The sequence below is a fragment of the Nansenia antarctica genome (genome assembly GCF_963989245.1).
Source record: "Nansenia antarctica genome assembly, chromosome: 6".
In the NCBI taxonomy this organism is placed as follows: Eukaryota; Metazoa; Chordata; class Actinopteri; order Argentiniformes; family Microstomatidae; genus Nansenia; species Nansenia antarctica.
In genome coordinates this window covers 22,499,728-22,517,227 of record NC_137676.1, presented here as the reverse complement: position 1 = coordinate 22,517,227, position 17,500 = coordinate 22,499,728, and the positions used below count along the sequence as shown (strand labels likewise).

The following is a 17,500-nucleotide window of genomic DNA, read 5'->3' as shown; positions in this document are numbered from 1 at the left end:
AAAAGGCATATGAACGGAAATTAGGCTAGCCGTGTCACGCCAGAAGCCTACATGCTTGCACTGTTCAATAAAATGTTATACATCTAGACATTGTGGTATTTCTTTATATACGTATCCCAGCCTGCCTATCAATTGTTTCTCAATAAACAGTTATGTTCTCCTCATTGTCATACTCCCGAGTCCGATTAAGTATGATTTGACAGGCAGCTAAACGAAATGCCTTCCCAACCAGAGAGACCTGGGGGGTATTCCATCAACGTCGCTAAAGGAAAATCTAGGCTTATTTTGACAAGTCTCGCGAGATCTATCAAGATATGCCTGGATTTTCCTTTAGCGACGTTGATGGAACACCCCCCTGGTTATAGAAATGACGTTGTTTTATTGATTAAAAAAGGGTAAAACTGGAAAGAGAAAATAGAAAACTCACATTAATCCCAAACAATTTAACAAACTTCAGTTAACGTAATGTGGAGTCCGTTCATTGATCGATGCTGTCTGTTCAGTTCCCAGTGAGGCGCCCGTTCAGCGCTGGACATAATGGCATAGCGCGCATGCGAATCATGTTATATTATTATATATTATATAGCTCGCATCTAATCGTATCGGATGAGAAATAGACATTAAATGGCATATATAGGCCGCTACACAACAGTAATCACCGCGACAAACAGCTATATTAGATTTGAAGAAAAAAATAAAATATATATATATATTTTTAAATTATATTTTAATATGATGACCGGAATATATCACGTTTGTCCGGTAAATCGAAATCTTCCCGGACACGATGTCCGGCGGCAATTTTTTCTAACGGAAACCCTGGTGTGTGTGTGTGATCAGTATGTGAGAGTCTGTGTGTGTACGTGGCATATGTGAGTGTGTGTGTGTATGTGTTGTGGCAACCCGCTCACCAGCGCCCCTAACCCGGGGGCTGAGTACGATGGCCAGCGCCCCCCCTACCATCCGCTCGCACAGCTGAACCGTGCCCGACAACCACCACAGCGGCGAGCGCAGTCTCGCTAGGCAGACAGGGAACAGCTGTGCCAGCGGAGGAGAAGACAGGATATAGAGACCTGGCAAACCCTCATCAGGGGGAAGCATGGCCAGCACACGGCACCACGCCGGAGGGGTGAGGAGGACCGCTCTGCGGTGACCAATACTACCTTATCCTCCAGTAGAGGGACCCCTACCTTACCCTCCAGGAGAGAGACCCCTACCTTACCCTCCAGTAGAGAGACCCCTACCTTATCCTCCAGTAGGGAGACCCCTACCTTACCCTCCAGTAGAGGGACCCCTACCTTACCCTCCAGTAGAGAGACCCCTACCTTACCCTCCAGGAGAGAGACCCCTACCTTACCCTCCAGGAGAGAGACCCCTACCTTACCCTCCAGTAGAGAGACCCCTACCTTACCCTCCAGTAGAGGGACCCCTACCTTACCCTCCAGTAGAGGGACCCCTACCTTATCCTCCAGTAGAGAGACCCCTACCTTATCCTCCAGTAGAGGGACCCCTACCTTGGTGATGTGTGTGGTAGTTGTGGTACAGAGAGACTCAGAGGTGATGGTCTGGGCCGTCATCAGAACGCCTGGCTCACCATCCCCACTGCCGTCCAACTGGAGGAAACACACACACACACACACACACACACACACAGTCAGGCCATGATTATATAATGATTCAAGCACCTTGAGCTGCAACGTTTGCAGGGAAAGTGCTATACAAAGTGCTATACAAAAGTGCCACACAAAAGTTATTTAAAAAAGTTTGTATTATCTCCAGGGGGCTTATGGGAGGCAGCAGCGGTGTGGGGGGGTCCTACCTGGGCAGTGAGAGGGGGGGGAGTCCTACCTGGGCAGGGAGAGGGGGGGGTCCTACCTGGGCAGGGAGAGGGGGGGGGTCGTACATGGGCAGGGAGGGGGGGGGGGGGGTCGTACCTGGGCAGGGAGAGGGGGGGGGTCCTACCTGGGCAGGGAGAGGGGGGGGGTCCTACCTGGGCAGGGAGGGGGGGGGGGTCGTACCTGGGCAGGGAGAGGGGGGGGGGCGTATCTGGGCAGGGAAAGGGGGGGGGGGGGGTCGTACCTGGGCAGCCTCGTAGGTGATGGTCTTGGTCTCTGTGTGGACGATGGGAACCTCCTTGGTGGCGATCTCAGTCTTCTGGGCCGCAAACGTGTCTGAGATGGTCACCATCTCTGTCTTCACCACGGGGGGCTGGAGGGCACAGGGGGGGACCGTTAGGATGGGGGGGGGGCAAACGCAGGCGCATACGCACACACACACACCCAGCCACAAATACACACACAACGTAACACACCACATGCAAGGGCAGGTCAACAACAGCACCAGCTGCAGCAGAAGAGACAGTCACATGCAAAAGCTGTAAATGAACCAACGTTACAAATATGCAACAGAAGTATAAACTAGAGTTAATCTCTCTGGTGTGACCATGCGACCATGCGACCAAGCTTAGCATGCACGCTGGAAATGAAGAAAAGAGTCAAATGAGAAATGTATAAGTACAGATATTTGTAAATGTGGAATCATGCATTTTTATGTTGAACTTTGCACCCAAAGCACACTGCTAGAGTACACACATGCAATACAGTACCAACACACACACACACACACACACACACACACACACACACACACACGCATGTTAACAACTCCGCAAATTAAAGACAGTGACATTTAAGGAAGTGTTTGGGAGGACGGAGTTCTCAACGACTGTCACCACGGCAACTAAAGCCAATTTTAAAGTCTGCGGTGACATCACCACACACCCAAACACTTCCTGCTAAATAAAGACCCCTGTTTCTGTGGGAAGGACACACGTAGAAACACTCACACACATGCACGCACGCACACACATATGCATTACATGCAGTACATCAACATGAACAACATCAACAACAGGATCAAACACCGTCTCCCATCATGCATTGCAGAGCTCCGTGTGTGCCAGTGCGTCGGCCGCCACACCTAGGCTACATACGTCACGCCACCAAACCCACGTCACGTCACGTCTACACAGCGGGCAAGACAGACAGCCACAGGGCGATAACAACACCCGTGTCACAGAGACGAAATGAAAAATATGAGAAATAAAAATAAAAAAAACACAGAAATGATTTGGGGGGGGTTGTATGAGGGGTGGTGGGGGGGACGGACGGAAGACTACAAACTACAAAGAGAGAGACTGGGGGGTGGGGGACGACTCCCGTCCACAACAGAAGAACATTAGCCGTTACGTCGTACTGCTAACATCAACTCCGTCGTGGTTAGTTATCTAACTTCCTGCGGGAGGACGTGGAGCGAAGGGCCGGGCGAGCTGACGGACAGGTGAGAAGACAGGAAGTCATGGAGAGGTGGTCGCCGTGGCCGAACAGCTGAGTAGCCGGTAGCTAAACAGCTAAGTAGCCAGTAGCTAAGCAGCTATGTAGCCAGTAGCTAAACAGCTATGTAGCCAGTAGCTAAACAGCTAGGTAGCCAGTAGCTAAACAGCTGAGTAGCTGGTAGCTAAACAGCTAAGTAGCCAGTAGCTAAACAGCTAAGTAGCCAGTAGCTAAACAGCTGAGTATACGGTAGCTAAACAGCTAAGTAGCCAGTAGCTAAACAGCTAAGTAGCCAGTAGCTAAACAGCTAAGTAGCCGGTAGCTAAACAGCTGAGAAGCCGGTAGCTAAACAGCTAAGTAGACGGTAGCTAAACAGCTAAGTAGGCAGTAGCTAAACAGCTAAGTAGCCGGTAGCTAAACAGCTGAGTAGCCGGTAGCTAAACAGCTGAGTAGCCGGTAGCTAAACAGCTGAGTAGCCGGTAGCTGAGTAGCTGAGAAGCTGAGTAGCAAGGACAGGAAGATAGGTAGGTAGGTAGCGTAGAGCGGTGGTAGGTAGGTGGAGGTAGGTAGGTAGGTGGCTACAGGCGAAGGTGGGTGTGGCAGGTTTATACTGCTGGTGGGGTGGCAGGTAGGCACGAGGATGTGGGCGGAGCTAGATACGCGGAAATATACACGCAGTGGGCGGGGCCAGCACCGGGGGGAAACAGCCAATTACCTCAGAGCAACTTATAACCTGGGGGAGGCGGTCGGCCTCAGCGTGAGAGGCGTCGCCGTTCACCCGGGGCTCCTCCCCTCCCTCCGCCAGGGCCACCAATCCGGGTGGGCCGTCGTCGAGGTGGGCGGGGTCTTGGTCAGGGTAGTCGTGGCCGTTGGGGGGCGGGGCCTCGTCGGGGGTTACCATGACACCCTCCGAACTCTCCGCCTCCTCTTCCTGCTCCTCACCTCCTTCCACCGCAGCAGGGGGGTCCTCTACCGCCGGGGGGGCGGGCTCGGGCTCGGGCTCTGGGGCGGGGTCTGGCTCTGGCTCTGTGATTGGCTCCGGGACTGGTTTCAGGGCTGCGATTGGCTGTGGTTCAGGTTCTGGGGCTGGTACTTCCTGGTTCTGCTCTTGCTCCTCCCTCTCCTCCTCCTCCGGCTCCTCCTTGATCTGGTCGTCCGCGGCGCTGACGTTCACCTGGGGGTGATACTCCGCCTCCTCCTCGCTCTCGCTGGCCGATGACTCCGCCTCTGGCAAGGGCGTTACTTCCTCCTCCGTCACTGTCACTTCCGGCTTCACTTCCTCCTCTGTGACTTCCTCCTTCACTTCCTCCTTCGCGTCCTCCTCCGTCACTTCCTCCTCCTTCACTTCCTGTGGCTCCTCCTCCTCTTCGGTCTCCATGGCAGCCGTGACCACCACTACGGGGGCGGCAGTTGCCAGGGCGGGGGGGGGGGCGGCGGCCACGGCGGAGGGTTTGGAGGTCTTGCGGACCTCTTGGACGACTACAGTCTCCTCTATCTCAACCTCCTTCACCACGGCAACAACAACAACAACAACAACAACAACAACAACAACAACAACAACAACAACAACCACAGGCATAGAGAGAGAGAGAGAGAAAAAAAAAACGTAAAACATGAACACCAAAATAACTACGACAACAACAACATCAACAGTAAACAACAATAACTTAAAAAACGATGGCGGCAGTACAGAAAAAAGAGGAAGATCGTGACAACTGAAAAACTGACAGGTGAAGGAAGGAGGTGATGCTGCTATTGCGATGAACCGGTAGAGCAAACAGAAATAATACAAAAGAGAGAGAAAGAGAGAGAGAGAGAGAGAGAGAGAGAGAGAGGTGGATGACTGGTAGAAGAGATGGCTGTAATCAGAGGTGGTGAGAGGAGAGGGGTGGTGAGGATGGGGGTGGGGGTGTTAGGTGGTGTGTGTGTGTGTGTGTGATGGGGGGATGGAGGAGGGATGGAGGGGGGAGGACAGCGGACCACCTTGACGTCGTCTTTGGGGTCGGGGAGCGGGCTCTCCGTTCTGGGCGGGGTCACCTGTGGAACAGAACAAGTAACCATAGGCAACTGTCAATCACACGCGTCGCGTCACAGAGAGAGTCACTAAGGGTGGGTTACCATGGGTTACCATGGCACTGTACAGGTTCCCGGGCATGAGGGAAGGAGGGAGAGACTCTGGCTGTGTTCGAAATGGCATACTAGCATACTGCATACTAGCATACTCAATGACTATATACTGCATGCATGTCATTTTATGAAGTTTTAATATGTTTTCAGGCGAGAAAGTAACCATATATATTCCCAAAATGTGTCCATATATCTGAACTGACATTTTCCCCCCACTTCTGTTCGCTATACATGACGTTGCTTAGATACCTTCACTGCAGGGTTTGACAGAAACATTGTAACATAAAAACAAGTTGTACAATTATTTTGGGGGCCAATATCTTTAGCTAGCTAAAGTAACTAGCTTACTATATTATTGTCTTAGCAGTTGGTAAAAGAACAGGATTAAAATAATATGAGCAAGCACAATAACAACCAACTTGTCCGTCTGAAGCTACAATACTGGGATCATTCGTGATTGGGCTACAGGCAGTCAAATACTAGGCGAACGTGTGTGTAAGACACAAATAAACTTGGATTTCATGCATTTCAAGTGGCATCTTTGTAATCATGACGACGTAGACATGTCTAAGAATGCATTTCAACATGTAAATTCCCAATATAGTGAAAATACCACCGCTCATCCGTGATCAGACTTAGCTGGGGTGCTGCAGCTGAAGAGTATCAAATAGAGTGCAAAAAAACTGCATCTGCACACTCAGATCTGTGCAAAAAACGATGTTTATTTCGAGCTTTCGGTCACAACAACAGCTGTATGACGAGAGACTGAAGAGACGCGCAATGCATTTTGGGGATGTTGTGTAGGAATAGCATGCATCGATCGCATACTCAAAGATTTGGCACAATCTAGTATACATACTACCGTATTTTCCGCCCTATAAGGCGCACTTAAAAGTCCCAAAAAAAAAAAAAAAACGACAGTGCGCCTTATAACCCGGTGCGCCTTATATATGGATCAAAATGTAAAAATTACATGACCAATATTTTTTTTTAAATAATAATACAATGTTTCAGTACGACTGGTAAACTACCAAGCCGCACCGCTTGCAGCATTACGGTAATCAGTAAACGACGGCCGCCATCTTGGAATCTCCGCGAATGCTATGCTTGTGGTGGGTTAACATAATTCACCCCCGGAACTAATAGTTGGGAGTATTGTTCCGTACGGAGGGTTAAGTGGGTGGTACTGAGTTTTAGTTCCTGTTTTAAGTGTGTGATAACAACTGGTTCATGTCTGTCAATAAACGTCTAGCTGTGACATTTAATACGCCGCCTCCGACTCCCGTCTCTCGGCACTACATGCTATTGTTATTCTATCATGTGCTCTGAATGGATGCCGTACTCACCCAACTGTTCAATTCGGACACTCACACCGCTTGCAGCATTACGGTAATCAGTAAACACCGGTGTTGTGCTTACTCACAGTCCCACACCACAAGACCCCAAGTTAAGAAGACTAAACAGAGTTTCCGAGGGAACAAAGTGAGATTCTTGGTGCTTTCAACTTGAAGTTTTAAAGTACCCACTCGATATAATAAACAACAGTTTAACGATCACTAAACACTTATCATTTGTGTATTGGATTCATTATTCTCGTTTGCCGGAGGCTACCGGTAAGGGAGGGTTGATTTGTAAACATACTTTCGTTTTAGCTCGTGTTCAAAAGCAAGAACTGTGTGTTCATCTAGTTATGTGTAGTTATGTGTTTTTAGCATGTCGATGTTCTCCCAGTATGTTGTCATGTTATTAAAATACAGTTTAGACCTTCGTAGCGATGTGTTTTGTTAGCTGTTAGCCGCTAGCAGCGTTTGTTGTGGTTTGGTCAGATTAACTTTTCTCCCATTCAGTGTTTGAGATGAACCAACATTCAAATACGCCTGTCGTGTTCAATCTTTCTCTGATTTGAATGTATGACACATCATTTGAAAGCTTACAATCTGTAGTTTAAGCATGTGTAAAAACTGAAAAAGTACGTTGCACATTTCACCAGGAGCTGTCACATATTGGTTGTTGGTTATAATTGTATAGCCTATTGGTTGTTTTCTGGTGTTGTTTTGCTCTGTTTGTAGTCTACTTGATGTATTTTTATCAGCTGTTAAATCACCACAGCGGTTAATCCACTAATAGAGATAATAGCAGATTGAAAATGCTTGTAGCTAACTACTCTATATCTCGTGGTTGCAGCTATTGCGAATTGCTATTCACGCGAGTCAGCTGTGAATCACCGCAGGTCCTTGACGCTTGTTGCAAAAATGGATGACGAACGGCTGATACTTGAGGTGGAAAAATATATATTTTTGACAGTGGAGCAGGTAGAACGTTGATGGTGACAACGCTCAGGTGGAGCTTGGACAACGGGAAGTTGACACAACACCGATGGAGAGGTGACGCAACGCAGTAGGTGGAGCTTGGGCGTAACGCAACCCCAGTCAAACGTTTGACTGCAGTATCTATTCTATGCGCCTTATAAGCCGGTGCGCCTTATAAGCCGGTGCGCCTTGTATATGAAAAAATTTCTAAAATAGGCCATTCATTGAAGGTGCGCCTTATACTCCGGTGCGCCTTATAGGGCGGAAAATACGGTAAATGTCTCGCATACTAAAATCTCGCATACTGTACTGTGAAGGCTCTCGCATACTAAAATCTACGTCATATCTAGTATGAGTAGTATGCCATTCCGAACACAACCTCTCTCTCGCTCGCTCTCTCTCTCTCCATCCCTCTCTCTCTCTGCCATGGAAACATGTCCCATGTGTGTATGAAGGCAACCATTAACAGTAGGGATGCACGATATGCATTTTTTCCAACCGATACCGATATTTACCCGCTTCTCGTGGCCGATAACCGATACCGATACCGATATTATTATTATTATTTTATTTTTTCTTTCCTAGCCCCAGGGGAGCTCCCCCTCCCAAATTTCGTTGTTTGGTACCTGTACTATATCAATGACAATAAAGACCATTCAGATATAATTTCACAGTTGATAACCTGTAGTTCATGCACACCTGAAGGTAAGAAAGGCTATGTAGTGAGCAAAGATTGATGATTTAATATTCCATAGTGATCTCACCAAATCTAACTTACATCACTATTGTTAACACAACAAAGAGAACACTTCTGACTCTTCAAATGTTCATTTATTATTTCCTCTAACAAACTAAATCTGTTATAGACAGTGCACAATGCGTTTTTTAGCCAAGATCTGGCCTCCTTTTATGAAAACAAAAAAGGCTCACGACACCTAAGAGTAATTAGATGCGTTGTGCGACCTCATCATTGTCCGAGTCTCTCCTAGGGTCATAGCTGTAACATACTGTGTGTTGTCTCACTACACCACACTAACACACTGATGTGATTCGCTTTCTGTATCCGTCGTGTCCCAACGGAGTTGCCGTAGGTCGCGGCCAGCAACCAGAAATAAACTACATGTCTACAGTAAAGTCGTGTCCGTGTCTGTCAAGAACATTACAATAGCGAGCAGCGGTAAAGCTGTCAATTTCCTTGTCATCCAGTACCGGTAAACCGATGTCAGGGCTATGTGGCACTAAGTCCGCCCAGCATGGTGTCGGTAAACCTGGAGACATGTCCGCGTTAGACTGTGATGGCAGCGGATCTTCTCCCGACAGGCTAGCCATGCGACTTAGCCGTCAGCGGAGAAGTTTCTTGGGGAACACTGCACAGTGGATACACTCATCGGTAGAGATAACAGCGGCCTGGGCGTGGATTAATCCCAGACACGCTGCGCACTTAGAGTGGGTGTCCCAGCTAGCCATTTACGTCTCGGCTGTGCTAGGTCCGCTAGCCTCAACGTTAGCCATTGCTGGCTAGGGGTTGTAGGCTAGCTGCTAGCAGGCCTCGCTACTTCACCCGTTAGCTTGTCAGCTATCAAGGGAAAACAGAGGGGCCAGGGGAGGGATATTACTATCTACCCGCTACAAGATGTGTCGTTGTGTTGTAACTCATAGACCTTTGCCCTCCTCTCGGAACTTTTGTCGAACATGTGTTGCAAATTGCAAACGCAATATCTGCCTCAGAAACTGTGAAGAATGTCCACACCGGGGAAGGCATGTTTCGCTCGCGTCTCGTCAAAACAAACTGCGTGCCTGAGTGCGGAAACCAGAAGCAGAGCGCGGAAACCGGAAGCAGAAATATTTCCGGCTTCATAATATCGGTTAAATATCGGCTAAATTTTATAAAACCGATAAATACCGATAAACATTAATGTCCCATTATCGGGCCGATAAATATCGGTGCCGATAATATCGTGCATCCCTAATTAACAGTACTGCAGCAAGTTAACTACAGTCACACACACACATGCACACGTGCACACGCACACACACAGTACAACAAGCAGACAGAACGAGTGTTCTGAAGAGAAGTTATTCAGATGAAATGAAGGGGGGAGGGAGGAGTGATGTCAGAGTTTATGGCCAGCCTTGGTGACGTGTGTTTACCACAAAATAAGGTTTAGCAAAAAAGAGAAAAAGTGTGTGTGTGTGTGTGATAGCAGGCTCTGTATACCATGTTTACACTCTACAGGGCTGGTTTAGTACAGTCCAGTACAGCCCAGTACAGTCCAGTACAGTCCAGTACAGTCCAGTACAGTCCAGTACAGCCCAATACAGTCCAGTACAGCCCAGTACATTCCAGTACAGCCCAGTACAGTCCAGTACAGCCCAGTACAGCCCAGTACAGCCCAGTAAAGCTCAGTTCTGTTTGACAATCTTTCTCATTTCGGCTCTGTAGTGTGAATTAAGGCCCACAGTAGTAGTAGTAGAGTCTCTACTGTATGTGAGTGTGTGTGTGTATGTGAGTGTGTGTGTGTGTGTGGTAACGGACAGGACTGGTCATGAACTTGGTGAGATGGTCAGAGGACCATCAGCACATCAGCTCTGACATGGTGTGACGATACAGTTTATCTTAGCGGTTACTATGGAGCACCTGGGCAGTGAGGGGGGCCACAGTGCCCTCTGCTGTCTCTACACTGGTACTGCAGCCCCAGCCAGGCCCAGCCAGACCAGTACAGAAGCTGGATTTACTGAGAAATATGGAGGTAATCTCCTCTTCTAAGCTCTATGGGGGAGGTAGAGAAACAACAGAGCAGAGAGGTCAGAGATAATGACAGACAGGGAGAGAAAGACAAGACATCTAGGGGGAGAGGAGAGGAGAGGAGAAGAGGAGAGGAGGAGGAGGAGGAGAGAGAAAGACACGACATCTATGGAATGAAGGGAGGAGAGGAGAAAAGGGAGAAGAAGAGAAAAAGGAAAGTAACAGAGATCTACGAAGAGAAGAAGAGAGGAAGTCACTTTTAGAAGCAGTAACAACAACAACAACAACAACAACAACAACAACAACAACATTAAAGTGTCTTCAAAACAATGTAGCAGCTTTCAGAGTGATTCAGTAGAGCACAGACAGGCAGACAGACAGACAGACAGACAGACTAGAGAAAGGCATGCAGGGGAAAGTGAGGACTATGGGGTTCAACAGTAAATTTAAGATGAGGAAGATTTAGAGAGAGAGAGAGAGAGAGATGGATAGATGGAAGAGGAGGAGGAGGACACACACACACACATACACACACTCACACACACACACACACACACACACACACACACACACAGTGTGAACACTGCCATCTGCTGGTAGGGTGTACAACGACAGTGACAACAGTACCAAAGGCATGCAGAACATCAGAACATCAGAACATCAGTCCACACAGCAGAACATCATAATATAACAATAATATGGCTGTGCACGTGAGGCATGGCTGTGCACGTGAGGCTTGGCTGTGCACGTGAGGCTTGGCTGGGGACGTGAGGCGTGGCTGTGCACGTAAGGCATGGCTGTGCATGTGAGGCTTGGCTGTGCACGTGAGGCATGGCTGTGCACGTGAGGCTTGGCTGTGCACGTGAGGCGGAAGCGCACAGTCTGGAAACACAGCAGTGAATATTTACCAGAAAAACAATAACAAGCAAACCTTGACCAGGCCTGATGGAAACACAAGCAGTGACAGTAGAACTAGCATGCTATGACAGTAGAACTAGCATGGTGGAACTAGCATGGTGACATAGCAACTCTTCTTCCTCTGTGACACATAACCTTACAACACACCACAGAGGAAGAAGGAAACAGCACAGGAGGACAGCAAAGGTGTACAGTGGTGTGTGTGTGTGTGTGTGGATGTGTGTTTACAGCGGAGGGCAGAAAGACCAGAGTGCAGAGAGGTGTGGCCAGGAACGGAGCTCAGATCTGAGGCTGGCCAATCACAAAGCCACACTGAGGAGAAAGGCTCAGTGATGATTGGCTGACTGTTCAGAGAGCTGCTCGGTGATTGGCTGACAGAGAGGAATAGTGATCACAGGCAGCAGAGGTCAGAAGAGGTCACAGTCCCTCTTATGACAGTTGGGATTATGGGTAATAACTGTAAATCCACTTAAGACAAGACAGGTGTGTGTGTGTGTGAGACTCTGTGTGTGTGTGTGTGTGTGTGTGAGTGAGTGTGTGTGTGTGTGTGTGTGAGTGTGTGTGCGTGTGAGTGTGTGCTTGCGTGTGAGTGTGATTGTGTGAGTGTGTGTGTGTGTGTGTGTGTGTGTGTACTTGTCTATCCCAACTGCCACACCACTGTGAGCGTGAGGGCCATACAGATATAAATGCGTATCATACAGTATACTGCAAATACATACACATACGCACACGTATGTACAGATATACACAGTACGTATATATACATGTATATATTTATGTATATATTAGAGGAAATATAGAGGTCTGCAGTATACGTATGCCCTGGAGAGAAGCAGAAACCAAGCCATCCATCGCCCTGTTCCAGAACAGACAGAAGGAGTGGAGGAGGAGGAGAAGGAGGAGGAGGAGGGGGGCAGAGGCTTGCTAGACAGCACGGGCAGACGGGGTAGCCTGGATTGGGCGGTTTGGAGCGTGGCCGGTCGGGCGTGGGCGTGGTCACACGGCCGTGGTCACACGTACCCCAGGGGCCCGCAGGCGCAGGCTGGTGGCCGGGCTCGCCGTGAGCCGCTTCTCCCATTGGCTGGGACGCGGCTCGGGCGTGGCCTCCATAAAACTGCGCTTTAACTCGCTAATACTAGCCTGGTGCTTCAGCACGTCCTCCTGGGTCTTATCCAGGTCCTGACACCGGGGGGGGGGGGGGGGGGGGGGGGGGGGGGGGGGAGGGAGGGGGGAGGGAGGGGAGGACAGTAGGTACATTAGATATTAGTCGGTAACCATGACAGCACAACACAGGACAGCTGTCACCACGTCTCACTGACTCCTCACTGACGGATAACCGCTTTCTGACCTGTCAATCAAACCCCCTGTCTGTCTGTCTGTCTATCTATATCTATCTACAGTGCCTTGCAAAAGTATTCACCCCCTTGGCTTTTTACCTATTTTATTACATTACAACCTGTAATTTAAACATTTTTTTAATCAGAATTTTATTTGATGAATCTGCACAAAATAGTGTTAGTTTTTAAATGAAATTAGAAATATATATATAAAAAAAGAATTTAAAAAAATAAAGAACTGAAAATTGGCATGTGCATATGTATTCACCCCCTTTATTATGAAGCCCCTAAAAACTTCTGGTTCAACCAATTACCTTCAGAAGTCACATAATTAGTGAAATGAAGTCTACCTGTGTGCAATCTAAGTGTCACATGTTCTGTCAGTATATACACACCTTTTCTGAAAGGCCCCAGAGGCTGCAACACCTAAGCAAGAGGCACCACCAACCAAACACGGCCATGAAGACCAAGGAACTCTCCAAACAAGTCCGGGACAAAGTTTTGAGTAATGTAATGTAATAAAATAGGTAAAAAGCCAAGGGGGGGTGAATACTTTTGCAAGGCACTGTATCTATTTATTTATCCATCCACCTACTGTATCTATCTCTCTACCTAGCTATCCATCTATCTATCCATCTATGTATCTATGTATCTATCTATCCATCTATGTATCTATCTGTCTATCCATCCATCTTTTATCTATCTATCTATCTATCGATCTTTCTTATCTCCCTCTCCCCTATGCGTCTGTAGAGATGTGAGAGGATGGATAGGTGTAACCAGCATGGAGGACATTGCACCTCGTCCTCTCCTCTAAAGACAACCAGGAAGAATGGTCTCATTGGTGATGATTACACCCATCCAATCCTATTAGATCACATCACGCACACAAGGGCTAGGGGCTAGGGTCTGGTTTGGCATTGGGCCGTAGTATGTGGAGGCCCAAAGCCTCTTCTCAGATCAAATCAAACAAACTCTCGTCGTCTCACTTTGTTAACGAGCTGATAAATAAAATAAAAATAAATAAAATAAAACCCCCCGCTGTGACCTCTGTGACCTCTGTGACGAGGAGGGAGGAGGGCGGCGGGCAGGGGTGATGTCCTAATGGCTGTGGTGGTGGTCAGTGAGGGGCGTCAGTGAGGCGAGGTGGACAGTTTAAACCCTTTAGTTCAGTAGTAGAACACACCTGCACGTCAGGACGTTGGAACTGCCAGAGATGGACCCAACAACCCCTTCCCCTTTCCTGCCTCCCTCCCCCTCTGCCCTGACTCCCCACTTCTCTCCCCATACAGGTTATTATAGGCCGAGGGAGATAAGGACTGGCGTTCTCAACAAGGTCAAGGCGAATAGCAGAGGTGATAGCAGGCAGCCCTGCTTGAGGCGGTCGCCCTCAGACCTCGAGGATGTCCTCTCAGCCTAACGGTGGACGCTCGGGTCTACCGCATGGTTGGAACCCTGCCTGTGGCACTGTGTGTCATGTTGTCCTGGGATGATGTTGGGACTTATCAGGTATTGGTACTAAACCCTGACACAGTTAGGGCTTTCACACCGGCAAAGAACCATTCCGGTTCGCGTTCGGGAACCTCCGAACCTTGGTGCTGTCTGGCGAACGAGCCCGCGTTCATACCAGTGTAACCAGAACCATCCGCGTCATCAACGCTGGGTGATGAAGGGGCGGGGTAAACAAAAATGGCACAACTAGATGGCAGCTACTTCACTGGAAAAGAGGATAATATGTTCCACTACAGTATCTGAAATAAACACTATTTCCGATGAAACAAAACAAAATACACTTTCTACACGCGTTATCTTACTAACCAGCTGCTCCATTGCAATTGGAATAGAAATGGCTTACAAAATTTGCGTTCGCGCGTGTGCGTGCGTGTGTTTGCTTAGCATGTGAGGGAGAGAGAATAATGAAACTTTTGATAATTGTTTTGATCACTAATGATTAGATTTAGATTAAAGTAAAAAAAATTCTCCTTCCTTCTTTCTGGTCTCTGCAGCCTAGAATATGACACACCCACTGACGACGTGACTGTTCTACGTTTTAGTTCCCGCTTGAGAACCACTATTTTCGGGTTCCCGCTGCGAACCAACTTTTCAGTCTCCGAATCAATTGAGTTTCGGTCTGAACGCGCTGGCCGGTTCCAGACTTGGTTCGCGAACGCAAACCAGAACGGTTCTTTGCCGGTGTGAAAGCCCTAACAGTGTGTGTGTGTCCAGGATTATCCCTGCATGTCAACCGGGATTACCAAACTAGGATTATAGCAAAACTGGGATTACCAAACTGGGATTAGCAAACGTTTCTTCTTTTTGCTTTTTTTATGACATTTGTTTGAGAGAGACAGTGCACATTAATCGCGTTTTTATCCCCTAAATAGACAGAGAGGTGAATTTTTCCATCTGCCCGTTCCCGAGGCTGTCCCGTATTGACGAACATCCTGCCGACTACGCCACAGGGACGCTCGTCTCCAGGGAAACACTGCTGGGTGGAACACCAGCATCAAAAAGGAAAGAAAGTGGGATGCTAGTTGCCATGGCAATAAGAGACTGGCTACTTTGCGTGTGACTGCGGAAGACAAAACGTCGCCCAGGGAGCTGTGGAGGTTTATGACACGCCTATTATTAATATTGACGGACAACGCTTTTTTCTGTCTTCAGAGATAATTGGACATGTCAAATGGTTAATGTGCCTCTTTGATCCAGCTGACCTCCCATTGGCTGAGTCATTAATCATTACTCCCTCCTCCAATAGGGTCTGGGAAGGGAGGCAGGACAGTAAATATTCATATTAAACAGTAAGTCCTAGTAATATGCTGGGAATTACATGGGCTTTTGCTGGGAATATCCTGGTAATTACATGGGGTTATGTACAGGGGTCACAACTGGCAGTTTCAGGTGCTGTGTGTGTGTGTGTGTGTGTGTGTGTGTGTGTGTGTGTGTGTGTGTGTGTGTGTGTGAGAGAGTTGACATCATGTTGGGTGTGTTTTAGTGTGTTATTAATAAACCACACAGATCAAACTAGGAAAACAAATCAAAAGCCAAACATAGCAGAAACAACTCGTACAGAGGTTAGAGAAACGGTATTAGTCCTGTTAGAACACAGTTGAAACACAGCAGCACGATTACACCACAATTACACCACCCAGCCACCATGTCCATGAACAGCAGGGGAGGGTGGGCGACCAATAAGAGACACTTTCACCGGTTTCCAATATCCTGAAGTGTTACATGCATGCACGCATGCACGCACACACACACACACACACACACACACATCCCAAAACCCACATTCCCGGACATCAACCTACATGCAGGTCATGCAAAAGGGTCCACACACACACACATGCAAAAGTGTTCACACAGGCACACATGCAGGCAACACACACGCACACACGTGCACACACACACACGCACACACGCACACACACACACACACACACACACACACACACACACAGCCCGAGAGCGAGGAGAGAGGTTCAGAGGCAGCCTGGCAGAGGTAGAGAGACGTAGAGGGTCTGGGGTTCGATTCCCGTTAAGCGTCAGAGAAACCATACCAACCTCCAACATTAAATTGCTATGTCTGACATATATATTCTCCCCCTGCACCCTCAACTTGCTCTGTGGAATCAGAGAGGGAGACATGAGGCGGAGGTGAAGGAGAGAGGACACACCCAGACAGCCAGAGGTGAGGGGGGGGGGAGGGAGGGGGGGCTGGGGGACCGAGGCTCCAGGGAGGAGCACCTGCTGTGGGGGCGGGTACAAGCACTGGGGGGGGGTGATCCAACCCTGCAACACCACAGATAATAATAATAATAATAATAATAATAATAATAATAATAATAATAATAATAATAATAATAATAATAATAATTCATTTTATTTATAAAGAGCTTTTCAGGGACTCAAAGACGCTCATACATGATGAACTCATAGTTGAGCTCTTCAGAATCAAATTAGTTTGAATTCTTAGTATAGGAGAATTAGGTGTTATGGCCGTAGAAACGGAGTTGACCCTAGTTCCTGACGTGCTGTGGTTGAGGTGTTGCATGGTGGGAGGACAACGCTACGTACCCGCGTTACAAAAACGCCAAATACCTCACAGAACAAACGATGGCATCACAGAACACATCACAACACATCACATGATGACATCACAGAACACATCACAATGGCAGCGGCACCATAACGGAAAAAAAACCAAAACATCACAGAACCCGGCAGAACACAGAACCGGAAAAACCAGAGTGACAAAAAAAAAAATGGAGGACAGCGACAAGGCGGGAAAACCCAGCTGATCCACAGAGCGACACACCCATAAAAAAAAGCGACCAATCACAGAGCTCAACCAATCAATCAACCAATCAATCTATCAACCTGGGGCTGGGAGGAGGGGTCAGCCGCTGATGTCATCTGTGAGCGACAGGCGAGCGAGCGAATGAGAGGAGAGAAACACACTTTGGTTAGTTAAGACTCCTCCCCCCCGCCACACCTCTGTATAGAATCATAGACAAGCTTGAGAGAAAGGCATGCTGGGAAAAGAGCTCCGTGGCCCCCTCACAGACCTCGGTGGGCGTGGCCGCGGCGTCCGGGCTAGGCTCCGCCTCCTCGGCCTGGCGAGGTCGGAGTGAGGGATGAGGTTTGAGGAGAAAGAAAAGGTGAGATGATGGATGGATGGATGGATGGATGGATGATGATGGGGGGAGAAAAATAATCTGATATCCC

The 17,500-nt window shown here is 48.3% G+C and overlaps 1 protein-coding gene across 1 annotated transcript in view; it reads right to left on the bottom strand.

The window, feature by feature from the left end:
- Window positions 1-17,500, bottom strand: part of epb41l2 (erythrocyte membrane protein band 4.1 like 2) — a 136,516-nt gene that overhangs the window by 10,879 nt on the left and 108,137 nt on the right. The window contains exons 13-18 of the mRNA XM_080533957.1: window positions 16,337-16,396; window positions 12,453-12,611; window positions 5,316-5,369; window positions 4,048-4,836; window positions 2,080-2,208; window positions 1,515-1,613 (exon numbers count right to left, since the gene is read on the bottom strand). Coding sequence (XP_080390083.1) covers window positions 1,515-1,613; window positions 2,080-2,208; window positions 4,048-4,836; window positions 5,316-5,369; window positions 12,453-12,611; window positions 16,337-16,396 — 1,290 coding nt within the window. The remainder of the gene's footprint in view (window positions 1-1,514; window positions 1,614-2,079; window positions 2,209-4,047; window positions 4,837-5,315; window positions 5,370-12,452; window positions 12,612-16,336; window positions 16,397-17,500) is intronic.